The sequence below is a fragment of the Gekko japonicus genome, unplaced genomic scaffold (genome assembly GCF_001447785.1).
Source record: "Gekko japonicus isolate JY-2015 unplaced genomic scaffold, Gekko_japonicus_V1.1 scaffold1219, whole genome shotgun sequence".
NCBI lineage: Eukaryota > Metazoa > Chordata > Lepidosauria > Squamata > Gekkonidae > Gekko > Gekko japonicus.
The window spans coordinates 21,145-43,741 of record NW_015177048.1 but is presented as its reverse complement, the minus strand read 5'-3'; the positions used below and the strand labels follow the sequence as shown (position 1 = coordinate 43,741).

The 22,597-nt window shown below is 43.7% G+C and overlaps 1 protein-coding gene across 1 annotated transcript in view; it reads left to right on the top strand.

Moving 5' to 3' along the window:
• Positions 1-22,360, top strand: part of AK4 (adenylate kinase 4) — a 50,852-nt gene extending 28,492 nt beyond the window's left edge. Inside the window, exons 3-6 of the mRNA XM_015428093.1 lie at positions 907-1,026; positions 14,880-15,052; positions 16,355-16,473; positions 20,597-22,360. Coding sequence (XP_015283579.1) covers positions 907-1,026; positions 14,880-15,052; positions 16,355-16,473; positions 20,597-20,711 — 527 coding nt within the window. The 3' untranslated portion in view covers positions 20,712-22,360. The remainder of the gene's footprint in view (positions 1-906; positions 1,027-14,879; positions 15,053-16,354; positions 16,474-20,596) is intronic.
• The last annotated feature ends 237 nt before the right edge of the window (positions 22,361-22,597 follow it).

The window sequence follows — 22,597 nt, the reverse complement described above, 5'->3', positions numbered from 1 at the left end:
TGGGGACTGAACAAACTAGCAGTTGGCCTCTTGATCGTGAAATAAACTAAGCTATGCTAATAAGAAAAAAATTACACAGGAGGTATATCTGAGATTGTATACCTTGCAGTGGAAGAGGTCACCGAAGAAATGGGACACTTAACAAGATGTGTAAGAACATGTAGTTGAATATCTGTTCAGACTTCCCTTCCTTGTTCCTAGTTGTCTGTGGTCCACCTTATTTATTGTTAGTATCTTATTTTTTCCAGCCATCTTCTCTCAATCTATTGCTTCATCTATCTCTAATTACCTTGACCACAGTTTCTCAGACTGCTTCCTCATCTGTTCTTCTCCAAGCTGTGCCACCTGCATGGTCCCCTTCCGTGCTGTATTCTCTTTTCCTAGGTGCTTTCTTCTTGAGCTTGATGTGTTTTGTCCATATCTTGGCTACTTATGTGTGTGTCTGTTTTCCTGCTTTTCTTTCTCAGCATGATATGGTTGTAGAACTGGCCTTGTGCTTTGCAGATGTGAAATGGTTAATCTGAGGTTCATGCCATTTGGTTGCTTAGCAACATTGATCTTTGGCTGTAGTGTTGAAAGCAGGAATTATGGTGTGATGATGGTTGTGAATGTTGTATTTGCTGGTGATGTCAAAAAGCACTGAAGACTAACTATTCAGCCAGTCTTCCTGTGATTTTCTCCTTTTTCTGTACCCTGCAAGCAGTAGGCATTTTGGAAGACTTCTTAGAGTTGGTAAAATGTTGTAAACACAGCCTTTTACTCCCCTTTTCTCCCAGGCATTCTGTTGAGATCTGTCATTTCTGAGCTGGTGAAGCGATTCTGGAGAAGAATCTGGGCAGATGGACCCACTTGTTAGTCCTGAAACCTGAAAAGCTTTTAACTAAAAGGTTTTGTTTTCCCTAACAGATGTTGGTATATTGGCAAAGCAATATCTAGAAAGCGGCCTTTTGGTGCCAGATCATGTATTCACACGTGTCATGATGACAGAACTGGAAAAAATGCAGACCCAGCCTTGGTTACTGGATGGTAAGTCTATTATTGTTTATTATTTAATAGTTATGTAAATTACAGTTAAATGGTAGGAGGAATGAATTAGTCTCCTGTAACTTCAATAAATGTGCTTAGTATTACTTTCCGACAAATAGCTTGTTTGTTTAATCTAAAACTATGAAGATTATGCTGAGTCTTTCCAATATTTTTAGCAACTGGTGGTAGAGCTGGGAGACATGTGAAACCATCTTGAGAGTTGTTAAGGACAGAGCTGTTCATAGTTAAAACTTTTTTGGCTACTCTTAAGTGTTAAATATAGATGGAAAAACCTGTGTGTGTTCCTGTCCTTAAGAGGCATTTATTTAGGGGTTGAAGAAAAGTAACAACAGTATAAGTTCTCTGAGATTTCTCTTGGCTCAGCTCTATGCTGTGACTTGCTTGAGTTACCATGGAGTACTCCTAACCTGCAAATACATCTGGTTTCATTTTCCCTCAAAGGTCCCTTTGTGAAAGAATTAAAGGTTGCTGACATGCCTGGAGTAGTCAACTGAATAATATTGGTTCACTTGACAAGGCCAGTGCACAGTTATTTTCAAACAAGCAAATAGATTTTTATAAACCAGAAATCTTAATATGGGAAAGTATGAAAGATTGGGTGCCTCTTTCACAGAAAGATAGGACCCAGTTTATCTTTGATAGGAAATGTAGAGTACCAAACAGGAGACTAGATAGTCCATTGGGTCCATTTCCAACTTCCTTTCTGTAAGTGAAGAATTTTCTTCTGATGGACCAAGACTACTCTTTCAGCAGAAGGGAATCATTGGATCCAACCCAGTGCTTCTTGACAGGATACTTTGCGTGCTCTTCTCCTTCAGTGGGGGGGGGGAAGGCATCCAGAACTGGTCAGGTCACGCCTCTGCTTGCTCTGATAGGGCTATGCAAATTCTTTTGTGTTTGAGACTCCTATCGGAGAGATCCTAAGCTGATCCCTCCAGTTTTGGATAACCCCGCTGCTCAATAGGAGACTTGAGCTTTACACTTCAGATAGCCCAAAAAAAGGGACAAAGAGAGAGAAAACGGAGTGAGAAGGATAGAGAGAGAAAGGGAGAGAGAGAAATACAGTGAAAAATCCGTAGGCACCAGTGTAGGGTCAGGGAAAGATCCTTAGACCGCATAGCTTCCAAGGAGGAAGTAACTGCTGTGATGCAGACAAAGAAGGATGCCATGAGGAAGAGAGGCAGCATGGCCGAGAGGACCAGCCCCCCACCCGAGGCATCGGGAAGTGGGCCGGCAGCAGCGGAAGACCCGGCACCGGGGGGCGGGGAAGCGATGCAGGCAGCAATGGAGCCAGGCAGAGAAGATAAGGTCAGAGTGGAAATGCAGGTCGAGTGGTTTGAGCCTTCGGGCTCCCGCTCCCTACCACCTCCAGCACTGAAGAAGGCGCTGAAGAAAAGGAAAGGGCCACTAACCACCAGAACACCGCTGAAGTGCCACAGGAAGACTGATGGGCCAGCATGCCCGCCTGGTGAGAGACACCTGACACTGGAGAAGGGCCTGGGAGGGGAGGCAACCCCAGGCCTGATGCCTAAGCCAACCGGGGGCCAAGAGCCTGTAACGGGGGAGGGAATCATGGGGCAGGCGGTCCATCCCCCGCAAGGGTTCCCAGTCCACCCAATGGCATTTATGCAACCTGCAGCGCCATTAGCTCCAACCCAGCCACAAGTTACCCCCAAGTAGATCCAGGCCTTCATGCAAGCCTGGGTCTGCATGCTAGCCCATTTTTGCCTGGTCCAAGCTGGATGTGGCCAATGATGGGGGGACCATGGGCATTCCCAACATGGGGAATGTCCCTCATGATACAAGGGCAAAATAGCCAGGGCAAGACTGAGTGGTGAAAGAGGCACAGGCGAGGCCGATCCCCAGACAGAAGGAACGGGGGGGGGAGTGAATCATCACTCTCATGCCTTTTCAGGATCTGCGTCACCATCCAAGAGGGTTTCATCCCCTCCACAAGCTTCCCAGGCACAGGGAGGTGCAGTGCCAGCCAGAGAATCAGGAAGCTACAGGGGAAGAGGGACCCAGAGCAGAGGTCACCATTAGCCCCAGGGAACTGACCAGGCACCCAGCATCACCTGTATCTGAATTGGGGGAGGCCATATCCCTGATTGCATCTATGGAAGGCAGCTCAGACAAGGAGGATGGTGAATGGTCAGGGGAGGAGGCAGAAGCCCAGACTTCCTCCAGAGTATTCCAGGCAGAACACTTTCAAAGATTACCGAACAAGGTGATAACCACCTTAAACTACCAGGTGGAAGTCACAGAAAATACCAAATCAGCTGTATCTGCTAATCTAGACAGGATCTCCCCAGGGTGCAAGCAGTGTCACCCTTTCCAAACTCATTCGATGATGTCATGAGGGTGGAATGGGCTTCCCCAGGCATGGGGATCTCCTTACTATCCCTGGCCAAGAAGTTTTACATGCTACCTAGAGAGACCATGGAGGATTTAAAGGTGCCCCTAGTGGATGCCCCAGTTGTGGTACTACATTCCAGTGCAGTTCTCCCCAAGGTTGGGGAAAATGCCCTAAAAGATGCAGTGGACAGAAATAATGAGAAGGCATTAAAGAAGTCTCACAAGGCCATGTCGTTGGCCATTAGGTCTTCAGCAATTTTGTCAAATTTTACAAGAGCTATAGTTATCTGGGCAGATAACCTCCTTCAAAATCAGAAGACCAGCCGACTTGATCTGAGAAGGTCACTGCTGAAGATAAAGCGGGCAGCTGAGTTTGCCTCAGACGCTTCTTAGGATAACATACAATTTTGGGCCAGAGCACAGGCAGCCAACATTATCATAAGATGGCATATTTGGCTCAAACATTGGAGAGTGGACACCCTGTCCAAAAGCAACTTATCCACAGAGAAATTCTCAGGGAGGCTCCTGTTTGGAGAGTCGAATCTCAGTAAGGTCCTAGTGGAAATGAAGGAGAAGAAGAAAGCCACGTCATCCTCCTCCTATAGCAGGGACAGGGGCCCAAAAGGCAGGCATCACCAGTACTTTCGTGGATTCAGATCTTCCTGCAGAAGAAGGGACACCGAGGATTTCAAGGGTTACAGATCCTATCCATATAGAAACAGAGCTACCACCAGACGCCAAACCGCCTTTAGACAGGACAAGCATGCCCAGCCCAGGAAGCAGTCAGCATGACTGTCTGATAGGGGGAAGGCTCCAGTGCTTTGCAGAATAGTGGTGGATATCAACCACGGACAAATGGGTGCTATCATATCACAAGGATACAAGATAGAATTTGACACCCTTCCCCCTCAGAGCATCACATCATTGCCAGCACCAAGAAAGCGAGACAGACAGCATCAACTACTACAAGCGATCCAGCACCTTCAGGATATCAGCGCAGTGGAAGATATGCCAGCAAGCCAGCGATTCAAGGGGGTCATACTTTTCATAGTCCCAAAGAAGTCCAGGGACTGGAAAGCAGTGCTAAACCTCAAGGGACTCAACATATCAGTAAGGAGATTCAGAATGGAGTCCCTGTGCCATATACTATAGCTGCTTCAGAAAGGAGATTTCCTCACGTCCATGGACCTCAGGGAAGCATACCTGCACATCCCAATACACCCAGATTCCAGGTGATACCTTCAATTTTGCCATCAAGGAAGACACCACCAATACAAGGCCTTGCCCTTTGGCCTATCTTCATCCCTCCCTGTGTATTTACCAAAGTTATGGTATTGCTGGTGGCTTCCCTGTGATAGGAGGGGATCCACATTTACCTTATTTGGACGATAATCTTATAAGAGCAGTGGACCAAGCTTCAGCGAGACATGCCACAGAGAAAACAATACGCCATTTTCAGGCACATGGGTTCCTCATAAACCCAGAAAAAGTCAACTGGAACCGTTGAGGAACATCGTGCATCTGGGAGCCAGAATCAGCACAATCCTAGCCAAAGTATTTCTTCCAGCGGAGAAGCAACTAAAGGTCCAAGAACTTGTGACAGTGATCAGGAACTGAAATACAATGGATCTTATGGACCTAGCGGTAGTGCAGGGACTTATGAGATTAACCATAAATTTGGGTCCCTGGGCACGGTTCCACTCCAGACCCCTGCAGTGGTTTCTCCTTCCGTTTCAGAAGGACATTTCCAGAATCAAACACAAGCAGATAGTGATACCAGGCAGCCTGAAGAAGGAGCTGGAATGGTGGACGATAAGAATCTAGACAAAGGAACCTCATTCTTACATCCCTTTCAAATCATTGTCACGATGGACACAAGCAAGAGGGGTTGGGGAGCACACTGCAGGCAGCTGGTGGCACAGGGTCGGTGGTCCCCAGCGGAGGTGCAGCACAATATCAACTGCCTGGAACATCGGGCTGCAAGGCTGGCCCCAAAGGACTTTCAGCAGAATCTGCAGAACCAACGTGTCCTCATCCACATGGACAACATGACCAAGACTCACGTAAACTGTCAAGGAGGCACCAGGTCAAAAGCCCTGTATCTGGAAGCAAGCCTTCTACTAAGGTGGGCAGAAAGACATGTAGCCAGTCTGTGCGCAGAACACCTCAGGGGCCAGGCCAACCAGCAGGTGGACTGGGTAAGCAGGGAGGATCTAGACCCAGGAGAATGGAGTCTGAACAGGGAGGTGTTCACTCAGATATCCAACCAGTTCAGAAGGCCATTAAAGGACCTAATGGCAAATTCAAACAGTCAGCAGCTGGACAGGTTCCTAGCCCAATACCAGGAACTGAGGGCAGAGGGGGTGGATGCCTTATCCCACCCATCGTCAACAGGTCTCCTGTATGTGTTCTCACCAACTCCACTGATCGGCAAGGTGCTCAACAACTGATCAGGAGAGAAGGGGCGGAGGTCATAATTGTGGCCCCCCCATTGGCCAAGGAGGCCCTGGTTCTGAGAACTAGTACAGATGGCAATAGAAAAACCCTGGACCCTTCCAGACAGGGCAGACCTACAACATCAAGGACTGATATATCACCCAGATGCAGCGTAGCTGCGATTGACTGCCTGGAAATTGAACAGAAGGAATTAGAGGTACAGGGACTGCCCAGAGAAATAGTTGAGGTCATGCTCCAGTCTAGAAGACCAGCAACACTGCAGATATAGAACCATACCTGGCAGACATTCCAAAAGTGGGCCATTGACAGGAGACTGAACCCACTTCATGCAACGTACAAGGACGTTTTAACCTTTCTGTTCAATGGTTGGAAAAAAGGGTTAAAACCAAACGCACTAAAGCAACAGGTGGCAGCTCTGAACTCTTGCCTTGGGGCGAGGAGTGCCAGGGGGATATCAATGAATAAGCACATCAAGAGATTCATTATGGGGGCCAGTTAGCTGGTACCACCGGTCAGTCATAGGTTCCCTGTGTGGAGTCTACCAAAGGTTCTAAGAGCTCTGAGTAAGCTACCCTTTGAACCCTTACGGACCACGAACATTAAATTCTTATCCTGGAAGGTCTCCTTCTTAATTGTGGTGACATCAGCAAGGAGAGTGTTGGAATTAGCTGTGCTCTCATAGAGAAAGGAACTTTGCATATTTCAACAAATTTGGTTTCCCTACGGACGGATCCCTCATTTGTTCCCAAAGTTAACTCGGCCTTCCATCAGAACCAATCATTCATACTACCTTTATTCTGCCCGAACCCTCAACACCTGAAGGAGAAGGCATGGCATAAGCTGGATGTGTGCAGGGCATTGCGCATTTACCTGGACAGTACATCAGCACTCAGGTAGTCAGATGCACTTTTTGTTTCATATAGGCTGCAGAACCAAGGACGAATAGTGTCTAAGTCCACCTTTGCTTTCTGGGTCAGGCAATGCATCATTAAACCTTATGAGACTCAGGGCCTGGAAAGACCAAAAGGGATAACTGCACATTCCACCAGAGCAGCGGCAGCCACAGCAGCCTTTTCTACCAGGGCATCAGTGGAGGAAATATGTAGAGCAGCGACATGGATGTCATTCTCCACGTTTGTAAGGCATTATAGAATAGATCAGCTCAAGTCAGCCGAGGCAGCATTTGGTCAGAGGGTGCTACAACAAGTAGTGGAGGCATGACAGGAGCCAGGAAAAACTACCCGATAAGGGAGCTTGGGTATAGCTAATCAGTTCTGGATTACTTCCGCCCACTGGAGAATGAAATACTGGACCTACCTGAAGGTTCTTTCTCTTCAGTGGGGGTGAAGTCATCCACTTCCCACCCACAAAAAAAGAATAAAAATTAAAGATAATAATAATAACAATAATAATAATGATGATGATGATGATGATGATGATAATAATAATGCCACCAAAAAAATAGGAAAAGTGGAAGACAAAAAAAAAAGAAGAAGGAAAAGGATCTAGGTACATCAGGGCTTAGGTACAACTGAAGGGGTCAGCCTAGGGTATCTCCGATATGAGTCTCAAACACAAAAGAATTTGCATAGCCCTATCAGAGCAAGCAGAGGCATGACCTGACCAGTTCTGGATGACTTTGCCTTCAGGTCCAATATTTCATTCTCCATACTTCACACAGGCAGGGATCTAATGCATCACAATGGTTATTTAACATCTATATGTGCCCCCTCGCCCAGTTAGTCCAGAGGTATGGGCTGGGTTGTCATCAGTATGCTGATGACACCCAGCTCTATCTGTTAATGGACGGCCATCCGTCTTCTGTTCCTACGAACTTGGCTGAGGCTTTGGATGCTGTGCCTGGATGGTTGCGGCAGAATTGGTTGAAGTTAAATCCATTGAAAACGGAGGTCCTGTACCTGGGTCAAGGGGGGTTGGATGTGGGCACCAGACTTCCCACACTGGAAGGGGTGCCTTTGGTGCCAGCCCAGACAGTGAGGAGCCTGGGAGTAACACTGGATGCCTCTCTCTCCATGGAGGCCCAGGTTGCTGCAGTTGCCAGATCTGTGTTTTTCCATCTTAGGCAGATCAGACTACTGAAGCCCTATCTTTCCCCCCAAGACCTAGCAACAGCAGTGACCCATGCAATGGTCACTTCCAGACTTGATTACTGCAACTCGCTCTATGCAGGCTTACCCTTGAAGCTGATCCGGAATTTACAACTGGTGCAGAATGCAGCGGCATGCCTGCTGACGTCAGCATGTGTGCGGGTTCACGTTAGGCATAAGCTCTGCCAACTGCATTGGTTACCAGTTGAGTACCAGATTTGCTTCAAGGTGCTGGTTTTGACCTTCCAAGCCTTATGCGGCCTGGGACCAACATATGTAAGGGACTGCCTCTTCCCATATACGCCTCGAAGAGTGTGACACTCAAAAGATCAACACCTCCTAGTGGTCCCTGGCCCGAAGGACACCCGTCTTGCCTCAACCAGGGCCAGGGCTTTCTCTGTCCTGGCCCCAGCCTGGTGGGACATGCTCCCTATTGAGACCAGGGCCCTGTGGGATCTTCTTCAATTCCTCAGGGCCTGCAAGATGGAGCTGTTCCACCAGGCCTTTGGCTGAGGCAGTGGACACCCATATATGGCCTTCCTGAGCTTGCTGTCACCCATCTGTCACCTGTCTACTGACCACCGACAACTGGCCTTTAACTCTTGGTACCGTTGGGCCAGAACTTTATAGCCAACTGATGCTGTTTCAAGCTGTGCCCATTGTTTTAATTGTTATTGTGTTTTATTGTGTTTTAATGTTTAATGTTTTAAACTTAAATTGTATTTATTCTACTGATGTTACCTGCCCTGAGCCCGCCTGTGGGACGGGCGAGATATAAATGCAAATAATAAAATAAAAAATAAAAATAAATGGTTGTTCAAGATGGGAGAAGTGCCATTGACCTCCAGAAGATCAAAGAACACTTTCTCAAAAACTGATTAGCTTGAAACATATACCTTGCTACTTCAAGGGTACAATGGTGACCTTGCGTATCTGAACAATGCATCAACTCTAGTAATTAAGTTCATAGTCTTGGCATTTAGCCACAGTTTTAGAAATGAAATTTTACTAGTAGGTGATCAGTAGTTCCAGACTTCATAGTATCTTCTATTATAATTGATACTGCGTATGATGAAGTTTGATTAAAACAAGCATGAAAGAAACTAGGCGTGCTGGCCTTTGAAATGCCTGAGGCTTGGTGAGCAGCACAAAATGTGCCTCATTATTGCTCAGGGCAGCTGCTGCTGCTCATTCATTTATTAGTTTTGGTCAGGCAACTGAGTACGGGGTTAGGAGTACTTGTGGTATGAGACTAGGGATGTGCATTCGGTTCGTCTGAACCAAATGCACCCCTGAAAATGGCCCGTTCAGACCCCTTTCGGGCTACTGCAGGCCGATTCAGATTCTCTGATCTGAATCGGCTTGCCGCCGAATTGCCGCCCAATTTCGGCGGCAATTCAGCCCCATTATATCCTATGGGCCATTGAAGTCAATGGTGAAAACATAGGGTATATTCTGGGGCTGCAGGGGAGGCGGTTTGAGGGAGAGGCTCCAAACTCACAGGGTAGCTGCTGGAGCCTCTCCCCAAGATATCAACCAAGTTTGAAGAACATTGGACCAGGGGGTCCAATTCTACGGGCCCCTAAACAGGTTGCCCCATCCCCTCCATTGTTCTCTATGGTGGGAAAAAAGTAACTTTTTGAGGGGTAGCCTCTTTGATGGCGTAATGCCGGAGAATCGAGGCTCTCCTCTGCCCTGATGGTCCAGTCACTGTGTGGTCTTCGAGCACAAGCTGGTTTGACCGGGACAAGCGCCGGAGATCGAGCGGAAAATCGTTAAAACACAGCGTGGTAAGAGAATCTGACCGACAAAGAACGTGAGTTCTGAATAAAATGGACTTAAAAAAAAAAGAGGATTCCCCCCCCCCGTGCGGGAAGAAGTGGATGCAAAGAGGGACGCCTCTTATGCAAATAACCGATAAACGACACAAAGGGGGAAAAGAGGGGAGGAAAGTAGCGCATGTGTTGTGAGAGACTTACTTGATTTTTTACATCATGAGCGAGTTTCTCGAGTCGGGAAAAAGCAGTGGGAAGTGTAAACAAATCAGAAAAATGGCGGCCCAGGGTGCAAAGTTAAAAACAAAACCGCCAGGCAGTCAGAGTCCCAAACCGGAAGAGGGTGCAGACGTCTTAAACTACTAGCGGATATGCTCAAGCTGGTGATGGAACAAGTCAATGGTATTAACCAGCAACTGACTGTGATGAACTTTGCATCTCAACAGCTCCAGCTGAATGAAACAGAAAAGAAAGTGGAGCAGGCTAATGAGAAAATTCAAGAGATGGACACCACAAGTAAGAAGTTGAAGAAAAGACTGGGAGAGGTGGAAACAAAGCAAAATCTTCAAGAAAACCGTGTACTGCAACTACAGATGGAAAAAGCCAATATGATTCTCAGGTTCCATGGAGTTCCTGAAGCAGCGAAAGAGGACCTGAGGAGTTTGCTTAGCGAGATTATCGCTCCAGTGATAGACTCTACAGCGGATGAACTAGTAAAAGATATGGAGGTGGCCTATAGGGCATACTCCAATTATATTAAAAAATAGCTTACCTGGAGAAATTGTGGTCAGATTCTCAAGAAGACAGACCAGAGATGCTATTCTAAAAGCAACATCAGCAACTCCACTGAAAATGGGAAATGTAACGATCAAGACGCTAAAAGAAATTCCATTTGAAATTCGGCAAAAGAGGAAAAATTATAAAGATTTGATTGCTTTTCTTCAAACTAATGGAATAACGTATAGGTGGGCGATCCCGGAAGGTGTCATCTTTAAGATCAACAATAAAAGAGAGAAGATAGACTCCATTTTCAAGGCTAAAGAGTTTTTGCGGCATCAGTTTGGAACAGAGGAAGAGTCTAAGGAGGAAGAAACGAAATCCAGTGACTCTGCTACCTCTGGAACGGAAGAAGACTCTGCTACAGAAATGGGTGCTGGACCTGCCAAAGTTGTCTACAATTTTAGAGACAGAAAGCCGAAGGCAGAAGGACTTGGAAACTGGCCTTTTGAAGCAAAGAACATGAAGATGATCAGAAAGTTCTCTCATAACAACTAACATTATAACATATAAACATGGAAGATGAACAGGAACTCTACAAGTATATTGTGATACTAACACTTGTGGTACTAACATTTACACTAACAGAAATAAGATCTCCTCCTCTTGGGTTTTTAGTTTAGTGTGGTTATCTTTCCTTTATCCCTAGTTGTAGTTCCCCTTCCCAATTTGTGCTATTTGCCCTCCCGTGGCTCGGGGAGAGTGACCGCCATCGCTGCTTCATAAACCGGAAGTCCCGGTTGTTCACTTTCTCAAAGAACTCCAGAAAGTTGGTGAGGCAGGACTACCCTTCGCAGAAGCCATACAGATTTTCCCTCAGCAGGCTTTGTCTCTCTATGTGCCTAACAATTCTATCTTTGATTACAGTTTCTACTAATTTCCTGGGAAAGACATTAGGCTGACTGGCCTGTAACTTCATGAATGTGTGTGGTCAGATATCTCAAAATCAAATAGTATTCCAGAGGTTGTTGCATACAGGGCAGACATGCCACTTTGCATGGTGGTAGAATATGTGCAGTGAAACAGAAGAGCATGGCTTTAATATAATGTGTGAACAGGACTTTGGTATGGAAGCCTGTACATATGGAGACATGGTTTGTTTGATTTCCTCTCAGAAAAATATGGGAGGGCCATGACATGTCTCAAATTAAGACTGATGTGCTCACAATGAGCAGGACTTGTGAGTCCCCTGGGGATTTCCCTTTTGATCCAGATCAAAGGAAAATGTCCTTTGATCTGGCTAAAAGGAGAAACTGTAGGCTAGCTGTGGACAGAGTTCACTTGGACATGCTGCCTGCAATCAATACAGTGAGGGGGAAAGAAGAGGAGGAAATTGGATTTATACCCCATCCATCACTACTCGTAGGAGTCTTAGAGCAGTTTACAAACTCCTTTCCCTTCCCCTCCCCACAACATACACCCTGTGAGGTAGGTGGGGCTGAGAGAGCTCTTTTGAGAACTGCCCTTGAGATAACATCTCTGAAAGAATTTATGACTGACCCAAGGTCACACCAGCAGCTACATGTGGAGGAGTGGGGAATCAAACCTGGTTCTCCCAGATTAGAGTCTATGCTCCTAACCGCTACCCCAAACTGGCTTTCAAAAATAGGCCTATGATTGGTCTTCAGAACTGAACAATTAATAAGCAAGACAATGTCTTTGTGATGTATGTCATTCTACATAGAACTAAGAAGAGAACATACCTGACAAAGTGTCTCAGAAGCGGGGGGTTCAAGAAGGTGGCAATCCAGTACATGATGTCCTGCATGCCTCATAGCCTTCAGTTGAGTGCTGCTTCAGGCTTTCCCCCAGATATTGCACTCCCCCCATTGATTCACAGCACTCTTGCTGTAGCTCTGACTTTGCAACACCAAGCTAAGCACTGCATTTCCTTCCCCTCCCATATTTTGGACTTTTAAAGAGCTTTGTTTAGTTTTGCAGCTGCACTGCACAGCTCAGGTTGGAGGAGGGATTGCTGGGCCACCTGGGTGTGTGTGTGTGTGTGTATTATCTGTAGCAGTTAATATCTGGTGTGTCCTCTTTGTACAGATACAGTAAGTGCAGTACAGTTGTTTAAATTCACATGCATTTATGGGCTGCTTCCCTCACCATATAGAAACAACCTAGTATTCGTCACTGAATTTATGCTCAAGAGGGATTGTGGCTGTTTGATTCACACACTTGTCACATTCATGCATTACATTTTAAATTAAGCATACACTTAAAATTGTAGTGTGTGGAATGGCCTTACACTAACCAGGGGGAAATCTGTGTGGTGTGATCCTTTGCTTTTCCTGTGAGCTTTACTTGGCTTGAGTCATCTGGTGATGAAACAGACAAAAAGAGAAAAGCCCCAGACCCACTTGGTCCTTGACCTATTAGATCTGTAGGTAATGATGATGAGCAGCCAAACCCTCCAAACAGACATCTCCCAGGGTATCAAACACTGCTCAGTTTCAATCATGAATAAATAGATAACTTTGTTCAGGGCTGTTCACTTTGCACTGTTTTCGGTCCTGAACATGAAGCAAGTGCAATGTTAGATTTTTGCATTGCATTGAAACAAACCACAATGTCACATCTGAGGGTACAGTAGAATAGGAATTTCCTTTTAGCATGTGGCAGTTTTTTACTGAGGGGGCAAGTGGCCAAGTGCAGTAACTAGCTATTTGCATAATTCGTATTCTTACTAGACTCTGTACAGTAAGTGTTTCATCCACATTTAAAGTATACATATTTCCCCACTTCAGATGTGAAAGACTATTTTTGAATGGTGCCTACTTTTTTTATCCCTGCAAGGAGAAAGTTAGCATAGCCAAGACTGAAACTGGGCTAGAACCATTTTCTCTATCTTCTTGCAAATTGTTTTATGATTTAACAGGTAGGGGGCCTGCAAGAACTTGTTAAGGACATCTCATCTCCCCCAGATCCTTTCTTCCACTAATTCCCCCCTTCCTTTCCCTGGCAGCCCCCATAGCCTCTCCCCTTTTTTGCTTCATTTCTCATTCTTACTCAGCAACCAACGTTCCTGCACCTATCTTCAGCTTTCCCTCCTTCCCCCTCCTTGGTGGCTTTTCCCCTGGAAAACTGCGGCTGAGCAATGCTGTGGCCACTGATAGGTCCAGGCCAGGCCCAGTGGCATGGTGGTAGCCAGTAGCACCAGGCCAGGCCTGCTTCTCTCACTCCTTCCCAGCCACCAGCCAACCTACCTTTATCTGCCCCTGGGTCTTCAGCTTTCTGTTCTTCCCTATTGGACAGCTTCTCCCCAGCAGAAGTCTGGCCATGCTGCATGGCAGCCAACAGTGGGCTGGGCTGCACAATTGGGCCAGGCCAAGTTGTGTAGGTAGTCACTGCTGGGCCTTCTCCATCAGGGGACATGACAGTGAGGGCAGAGGACCTTTTCCAGGGAGGGCTGTTTGAGCCTTCCAGTCCACTCCTCCCCCACCATTGCTTTACAGAAACCAAGACTTGGCAATATTGTTGTGGTTGCCTAGCAACTGCCAACAGCTATTTAGAATTCTGTGGACATTCTTTTCTCAAAGGTACAGTTATTTGGGGGAGTTTTAATCCCCCGATGCATTTTGTTTGTTTCAGAGCTTTTTGCAAGCCTGGGACATTGTTCAGGTTTGTAAAGCAATCCCCCTCCATCTGTCCCTACCTCCATTTTGCAGCTCTGCTGATTATATCTGCTTATGGTGTTCAGAAACTGAGATATTGATCTAAGAAAGCATTCAAAAATTTTACATGTTGGTTGTTGTATAGAAAGTTGTTTATTTTCCTTCCTGTCTAGGAACTGAGTGCAGTAGCTGAGAGGCCATGTGGAAGTGCACCATCTGAAATTGTTAGCTGAATTGTTACGGTTATTTTAGTTTTTAATTTTAAACCATGTGTGTATATTGTTGGAAATATTGTTCACCACTCTGAGGCCTGTTTACAAGGGGGGTTATAAATCTAAATAAATAAATTATTATCCCTTGCCTTTGGTGTGAGGGTGTGAGTGATTCATCTTGCAATCCATGTATTCATTCCTTTCAACTTCAAGTAGGCTGTTTCTCAGATGATTGCGTATCTGAGTATAAATCTCAGAATTCTGGTAGTAATGCAGATTAACCTAGTAGTGCTTGTATGTTATTACATGTTTGCCTTCCTTTGTAGTAGGCCATTCAGAGGTGGTATAGTAAAGTCCTTTCTGCAACCATTCAGAGGTGGTGCACTAAAGTTATTTCTGCAAACTGCAGCACAGCAGTGCTAAGACAATTTCAAATCAGAAGTTGAAAAAATAGTTGCAGAAAAATGTAAAAGGTGGTCTTTTTGTAATAAACTGCATATTTTAATGGAATATTTTCTCTCTTGCGTGTAGGTTTTCCTAGGACTCTGGGTCAGGCTGAAGCACTTGACAAGATATGTGAACTGGATTTGGTGATAAGCTTGAACATCCCCTTTGAGACACTAAAAGACCGCCTAAGTGCTCGTTGGATTCACCCAGCCAGTGGACGAGTATATAATATGGAATTTAACCCACCTCGTGTGCATGTAAGTTAGCGTATCCTGCTAGAGCAGTGTAACTTGATGAAAGATTTGTCAGTTGAGTCGAGGGAATTTAAGTCCATGGCAAAACAGTATCCAAATAACCTGGGGCAACAGCAGGCTGAAACCGAGCTGACCACTGAAGGGAAGTAATGTAATGCAGAATGAAAGAAAAAAAACAGAATAAAAAGAAGGTTGAATTCTATTTTAGAGCAGAATTGCTTGGAGGACACCGCGATGAACATGGATTAAAAGGAGAGGGCAGAAAGGGCCTTGGTCTGCAGTAGAACAGCTAGAATTAAGTCCAGTAGCATCTTAGAGACCAAGAAGATTTTTTGGATGCAGAGATACAGGACATATTGTAATCAGCTTGATTAGAGCAGAGGGAAAATGTTTAGAGGCAGAAAATTAGCATCTGTAGTGAGAGAAGAAGCCTACATCCCTATTCTTCAAGGGAGATTATAACATGAGATTGCTGAATTTGAGTTCATTCACAGTTCAGAACAATGGAAACACCGCTCACACACACACCAGTGCTAAACAGGGACACAGGATTCTTATCTCACTACAGATTCTAATTTTCTGCCTCCAGGCATTTTCCCTCTGCTCTGATTAGGGATGGGCACAAACCTAAAAAAAGGTGGTTTGGTTCGGAGTCGCCCATGAACCAAACCCCGAGTCGAGCAGCCCCCACACGAACTGAACCGGTCTGGCAAGTTCAGTTTCCCCTTTCTCCATGGCGGGGATTGGCCAGGAAAAGGTTTCATTTAACCGTTTGGTTTTGTTCCCCCCTTGAAGCAGCAGGGAGCAAAACCAGAGGGGATCCCAGGTGATCCCCCCACTCCCTTTCTCCCTGCCACAGTTGGGAGAAAGGGGGAACTGAACTTTCCCCCAACTGCTTTGAAGGGGGGGGGGGAGCAAAACCAAAGGGTTAAATAGCTGGCCTGGAATAGCTGAACCAAACCAGCCAGAAAAGTTCAGTAAATGTTCGGGGAATGTGCCTTCCCTGAACAATGGTTCCAGAGCTCCGAACTGGCCCAAGTTTGGCCTGAATTTTAACTCATGAGCTGGTTCATGCCCATCCCTAGCTCTGATCAAGCTGATTACAATGTGCATTGTATGGAATATCATCATTCTACAGTTACACAAAAACAATCGAACAGGTTCAAATCTATATAATGTGCATAGCTTGCACGTTACTGTTCTTGGTATAATTATGGTTAAAATTGTGAGTATTTATTGTAGACTATATATATCTCCAGGAAATATTTCATACTTTTGTTTTTCATATTACGTTAATCTAAACAGGGGATAGATGACATTACGAGTGAGCCTTTAATCCAGCGGGAAGATGATAAACCGGAGGCTGTTGCTGTCAGGCTAAGGAAATACAAAGATGCTGCAAAGCCTGTAATGGAGCTGTACAAGTGAGTTAGAAATTTGAAATCCACATAAGCAGTTTGTAGAATTTCATAAGCATTTTCACATATGTCAGGAATCAGTGTTTTTAATCCATTGTGCTCATTTGAATGAGTTATGGAGCATTTTGATTCATGACATCAGCTTGGATACACTGGAATGCTTCCACAGATGGAAGAATTTATACCTGAAGAGTGGGCTTTCTCACCTGCCTCTGCTTCCTGCAGCCCAAGTGCCCCCTCATGATTGTTCCTTGAGGGGCATTTTGGGCTGCAGGTAGGGCAAGGTGAGAAAATTGTGTTTCGTGGGTGGAAAGCCCACCTGTAGAAACACTCCAGTGGATCCAGATTAATATGTCTTAATTGAAAGAAATAGTAGTTTGAATATGCAACAAGAAATCTCTGGCATTAGGAAGATGTGTCCTTTATAGCCCTTTGGGTTGGGAAGGTACAACAAAATGATTCCTTTTAAATTCATATATTGTTAGCAAGAGTGTAGAAGTTCTTAAAGAGTGGAAGACTGGCTTTATATTTTACAATACACTGGTAGACCCCAAGTTCCATTTTCAGATGCAATAGCCTATGACAAAGGAGGTGTAAATGTATCCACACCCACTTTTTGCATAACATACACAATTATTCTGGTACATAATCCTCTATAGAAAGACATTTCATGTTTTTTCAAAACACCAACATGTTCTATTTTTCGATTCTGGAAAACACTTATTTTATTGTACCAGATGTGAAACTTCGAACTATTGTTGTTATATATTATCATTTGTTATTGTTATTGTTCTTGAAAAATAATAAAATTGTAAATTAAAAAAACACTAACACAAGGCATTTTCATGCAAGAGCTAACATAAAATCTATGTGTAGATTGTCACATGTAGCAGTCACACACATTGGTGGCCCCCTCTTCTTTTTTGGCTGTGTGTTCATTTCCCCTTGCTTCCGCATACATTTATTCACTGCAGTACACTACAAAATGCAACAATCACACATGGACTTGTACAGAGTGGATCATAAAGGGCTTTATGTCATAATTTTGTAATATATGAATGCCCTTTATGTATATTGCTAGAGACAAGATGGGGTCTAGTACATGATCAGAACTTGACGTGTGAATATGACTCTTAAGAACATAAGAGAAGCCAATGTTGGATCAGGCCAATGGCACATCCAGTCCTATACTCTGTCACACAGTGGCCAAAAATACCAGGTGCCATCAGGAGGTCCACCAGTGGGGCCAGGACACTAGAAGCCCTCCCACTGTTGCCCCACTCCAAGCACCAAGAATACAGAGCATCACTTGCCCCAGACTGAGAGTTCCTATCTATACCTTGTGGCTAATAGCCACTGATGGACCTCTGCTCCATATGTTTATCCAAATAAATTCTTTAGTTTCCTTTTTCCCATGGTGGTATTGTGCTGCACATGTTGACACTTAGGTGTATGCAGACATGCTTAGGCCCTTCCCAAGTGGGGAAAATAGTCCTCTTTGAAAGTCTTTTGGCAGATCTGTTTCCTTGGTAAGCATGAATTCATTCTTTTCTGCGTTCAGTTGCGCTGAGGCATGCTTTATCTTGCAGGGTGTGAGAAAGATCTAGAAGTGTTAGTAATACTAATACAGTGGTTGTGTTATTCTAACATTTGCTGACAGTTCTGTTAATGCATTTGGAAGCATTCTATGAACTGGAAGCAAGGTACTCTTTTTGAACTGTATTCATTTTCTGTCAGTTCAAAAGAGGTCTTTATTAAAACATTTTATTATTCAAGTATTTCTACTGAAACATTCATAGGTAATTCTGTTCAAATAATATTTTGAATAATAGCTTACACCTGAAACTTGTGCAAGCTTTTTTTTAATAGTAGAAAAGAACAAAGGTCCAGTCACACTTTAAAGACTAACAAAATTTGTGGCAGGGTATGAGCTTTCTTCAGGTATCTTCAGTGACTCATGAAAGCACATATCCTGCCATCAATTTTGTTAGTCTTGAAGCGAGTGGAATCTTGCTCTTTTCTGCTGCCACAGACAGACTAAAATAGCTACCCATCTTGGTCTTTTTTTTTAATTTGCAAGTTATGGGTGAGGGTTTAAATTGTATTTTTTGGGGGTGGTTGACATAGTGAAGGCACCACACATCTTTGTGTGTTGGTGCTTTAGTGCAGGTTGTTTTTTAAAAAAAACTTGTCAGGTATGTGTTGGTGCTTCAGTTTATCACAGCCTGTTCCAGTTGCTGGCTCAACCATTTGCCCTGCTGCCCTTGAAATCATCATCTATAATGTCATCCTTATTTCAACCAGCACCTTGAAATGATTGCTTAAATTTACTATCTCATTATAATATGCAAGTGGAAACTCATTGTACAATTTCACAGAAACAGTAGCTGTGTTGATATTATGTTAAATATTGGGCTTTCCTTAGATGGCAAGTGAATTAATGTAGACAGAACACTTGTAAGTGGTTGACTTAAAGTCTTTCAGAAATCAGAGCCATATGTTAGGGATTGTTAATCATTCTAGAAAAAGTCAAGTAGGCTTCAAAAGTATTGTTTGGATCCTGCATTTATGGGTTAAATAAAAGGAAGGATATTATGTATTTAACATCTATAGTCTACTCTGTTGTGATGTGCCTGTGATGATGGATATTATTTTGCTCACTTGTTCACTGCACTGATACATACAATGTCAAGCATTTATAGATGATAAGGTCCTAGCTCCAGTTAACACCCCATTGTATCCAGGCCCCTGGTTTCTCTAAGGCCTTCTAAAACTTCAACCTGAGTTAACATCTGTTCTTTATAAGGCATCATGTTAACTTATCTTCATTGTACTTCATTTGCCACACGGTTGCTCACTCACCCAATTTGTGGCGATCCTCCTGGAACTCTTTACAGTCAACCTTAGGGTGTACCATCCTGAATACTTTGGTGTCATCTGCAGATTTGGCCACTACACTGCTCATTCCAGTTTCAGATCATTTATGAATAAATTATAAAGCACCACACCATCCCCCATACTGTTCCTTGTCAGACCTCACTATTACTTCTATTCAATGAGAGAGCTGGCCATTGATTCCTACTCTCTGCTTCCTGGCATTTAACCAATTTTTAATCCATAAGAGGACCTGTCCTCTTATCCCATGACTGTTAGGCTTACACAGGATTCTTTGGTGCAGTACCTTTTCAAAAACCTTTTGAAAATCCAAGCATATGATGTCTATGCTTATAGACAGTTATCTGCATTCTATGCCCTCTTCTATAAAGGATCTCTTTAAAAGCCCTTTCAATCCCATATAAATCACTTGCCTGCCATTCCCTTCAGATCCTGCGTATTCTAGCACCCCACTTACAACTCCAATATAACTTCACTTAAAGATTTCATTTTCTTTTACTAACAGTTGTATTGGTTCTAGAGGCATAGGATGCTTACCCCTGCTTTAGATGTCACAGTAACTGCACTGGAGTCATTATTCTGTTTAGAGGTTCTTGTTAGGCACTCATTGCCCCAGGCCACAGCTGATAATTGAGTATACCTACATGATTGGCCCCACCTACATGGTTGTGGGTCTTTAAACCTTTTCGTAGCACTGTTGAATGGTCTCATGGAAGTGGCTCCTGCAATTGTGCTTGAATACACCTAAAGGGCTGGTTGAAGTTTGAATTTGGGTTAGCCATTTCTTAATCCATCACAGATGCATAGAAAGGGCTTTGTAATTGCTTACACTGGTATAATCGCTGGTAAATCAGTGGGCAGTAGTACACCCCCACTTTTAAAGTATAAGTATTTGCTATATTTGTATGGTTATAATTTGTACAGTTTATGATTTTGCTGCATTATTTTTAGTAGTTCTCAAGGTTAGGCTTTAAATGTTTTGGCACAGTGAACCAATCTAGCACAATCAGTTTAGAAATTTCCTTTCATGGCTTTGGGGCAGCTTCTCATATTTTCTTTTTGTCACATATGTAAATAGTGCTACTGGAGAAAGGTATACAGAGTACATGTAATTGAATCAGCCTAGTTTTGTTGTCTGTTACATCGATTTTTAATTGGACTGGTTTTGTGGGGTGGTGTCACAAATGTTAACATCATTACACTTACTTATACAAACATCTGTTCCATATTTCAGGAACAGAGGAATCCTACATTCGTTCTCTGGGACAGAAACCAACAAAATCTGGCCTTATGTATATTCTCTGGTGTCCAGCAAGATTCCTCCAATCCAGGCAGAAGAAGTAAATTAACTGTCTCTTGACCAGGAACAAGAGGGAACAACTGTTACGTTTACAGAAGTGTGTGCTGTATCTGTGCTCTGCCCCCTCCCGTTTTTTCCTTTAGGAAAATGGCTGTTCTTCCTGGAGAAATAGCTGTGGGAGTTCAGCTATAACATTTTCCTTGAAAGATGATGTATATGGATTCAGTTCCCAAGCTATAAAGTATTTGTGCATTCCTCCATATTACCTTAGTTGGTTATGCAGAGACTGATTTTCTTAAGCAGGTATATAGAACCTGTTGGTTCATTCCAGCCACTAACAGTGGTTCTACATATTAAATGTGCCATTCCTTGAATTTTGAAAAAGGTTTTCTTTTTCTAAACACTCCATGGCAATTTAAAATAACCAGCCCTAGTACTTTAAATATAGCTATAATGTGATGAGCACTATGGAAAATATGAATTATACAGGTCAAATAAGTGTGCTTGAATATTAGTAAATGGGGAGTTAAATCATGGTGGGTTTAGATGTGTTGGTTCTCAAAGAGAACCACCATGGAAAAATATCTGTTATAAAATGCTGCTTAGAAAGAAAGAACTAGGTTTAAACTTGATGGTGTGACTTCAGGCTATTATGTAGGTCGGGGGATAGTTGTGGCCTATTTTGGATCAAGAAAAGTTGCACTACTTGAGATTTTGGGGTTTTTTTGATAGCTTTAATATTCTGCAATAGAGTCTGACTGGATAAAATCTTTCACTAAAGGCCAATTTGGCCTCTGCTTTTTGGACATACAAGTTGTCCCAACTGTCTCCATGTAAGTGTTCTTATGAACAAATGAAACATATGAATCAGATGATTGAGGATGTAGTTCGCAGTACATTCCCATGACTGCAAACAGTAGGATAAATGTGATTGTGAATACTGTGGCAGATCATATCCATAATCTTCTTGTTTGCATGTTTGTCCATGATGTGGTCAGTCAGTATTGGTCACATATGTGTACACACTAAAGTATTGCATGTATTTGACCAAAAGCCTTGATTCAGTTGATAAATTGGTGTTGCCACCTTGTAGAATATAGCTCCTTTTATTGCCTTATTATTAGGCCCTTTGTTCTTGAAGTGTTACTCTTGAGGCTAAATTCTTTTAAGCATGCAGTTAACTTGAGCATATTGGCCACATTCTTGACCAGTTTGGGTCAAATGCCAAACAAAACCATTCCATCTTCTAAAGTAGCAAATTCAGTTTTTATGCTGGACTGTTGAAGAACTTTCATGTCTGTGCTGCAAGAATCCTTGCATATTTCATAGGATGCGGGGGATGCTTTTTTCCTGCAGAATGTGCCAGTGTGTAGGGATGAACCCTGCCTATTGGCTTTGGAGCAAATGCAAATGGAGATCAACCTAAAATATGCTAAGTTTTGCTCTGAGAAAGGGCATTGCAGGGAAGGATCAGTGGTTATGGAGTAATGTAATAGTAATGTCTTCCAAGGAAGCTCATTTTAGGGCTGGTCTAGATGATATAATTTCCTGTGTTTCAAGTGATGATGCGATGTCTGGAGTGAATACTTGCCATGAAGGACGATTGCTGCAAATGTTAATCTCCACTGTATGGTATAAAGGATTTCTTAAAAACCTTTTCTCCCAGAGGTTGGGAGATTCCATGGCCTATAAGTCTGTGCAGCCTTCTTAAAGGGAATTGTGGTAGCTGGTACTTTCAAAGGAGAGCTATAGAATATAGATGGCTGCACAGTCTCTATTTTCTCAGATAGCTTAGAATCAGAACTCTATGCTAAAAGATAATGCAAATGTTCAGAATGCCATTGACTAAAAGTAGTACTTGAAACCATCATGGAAATGTTGAGATCGATTCCTGAAGTGATTAGGTACCAACTCAGTAAGCTGAATGCAAGTGGT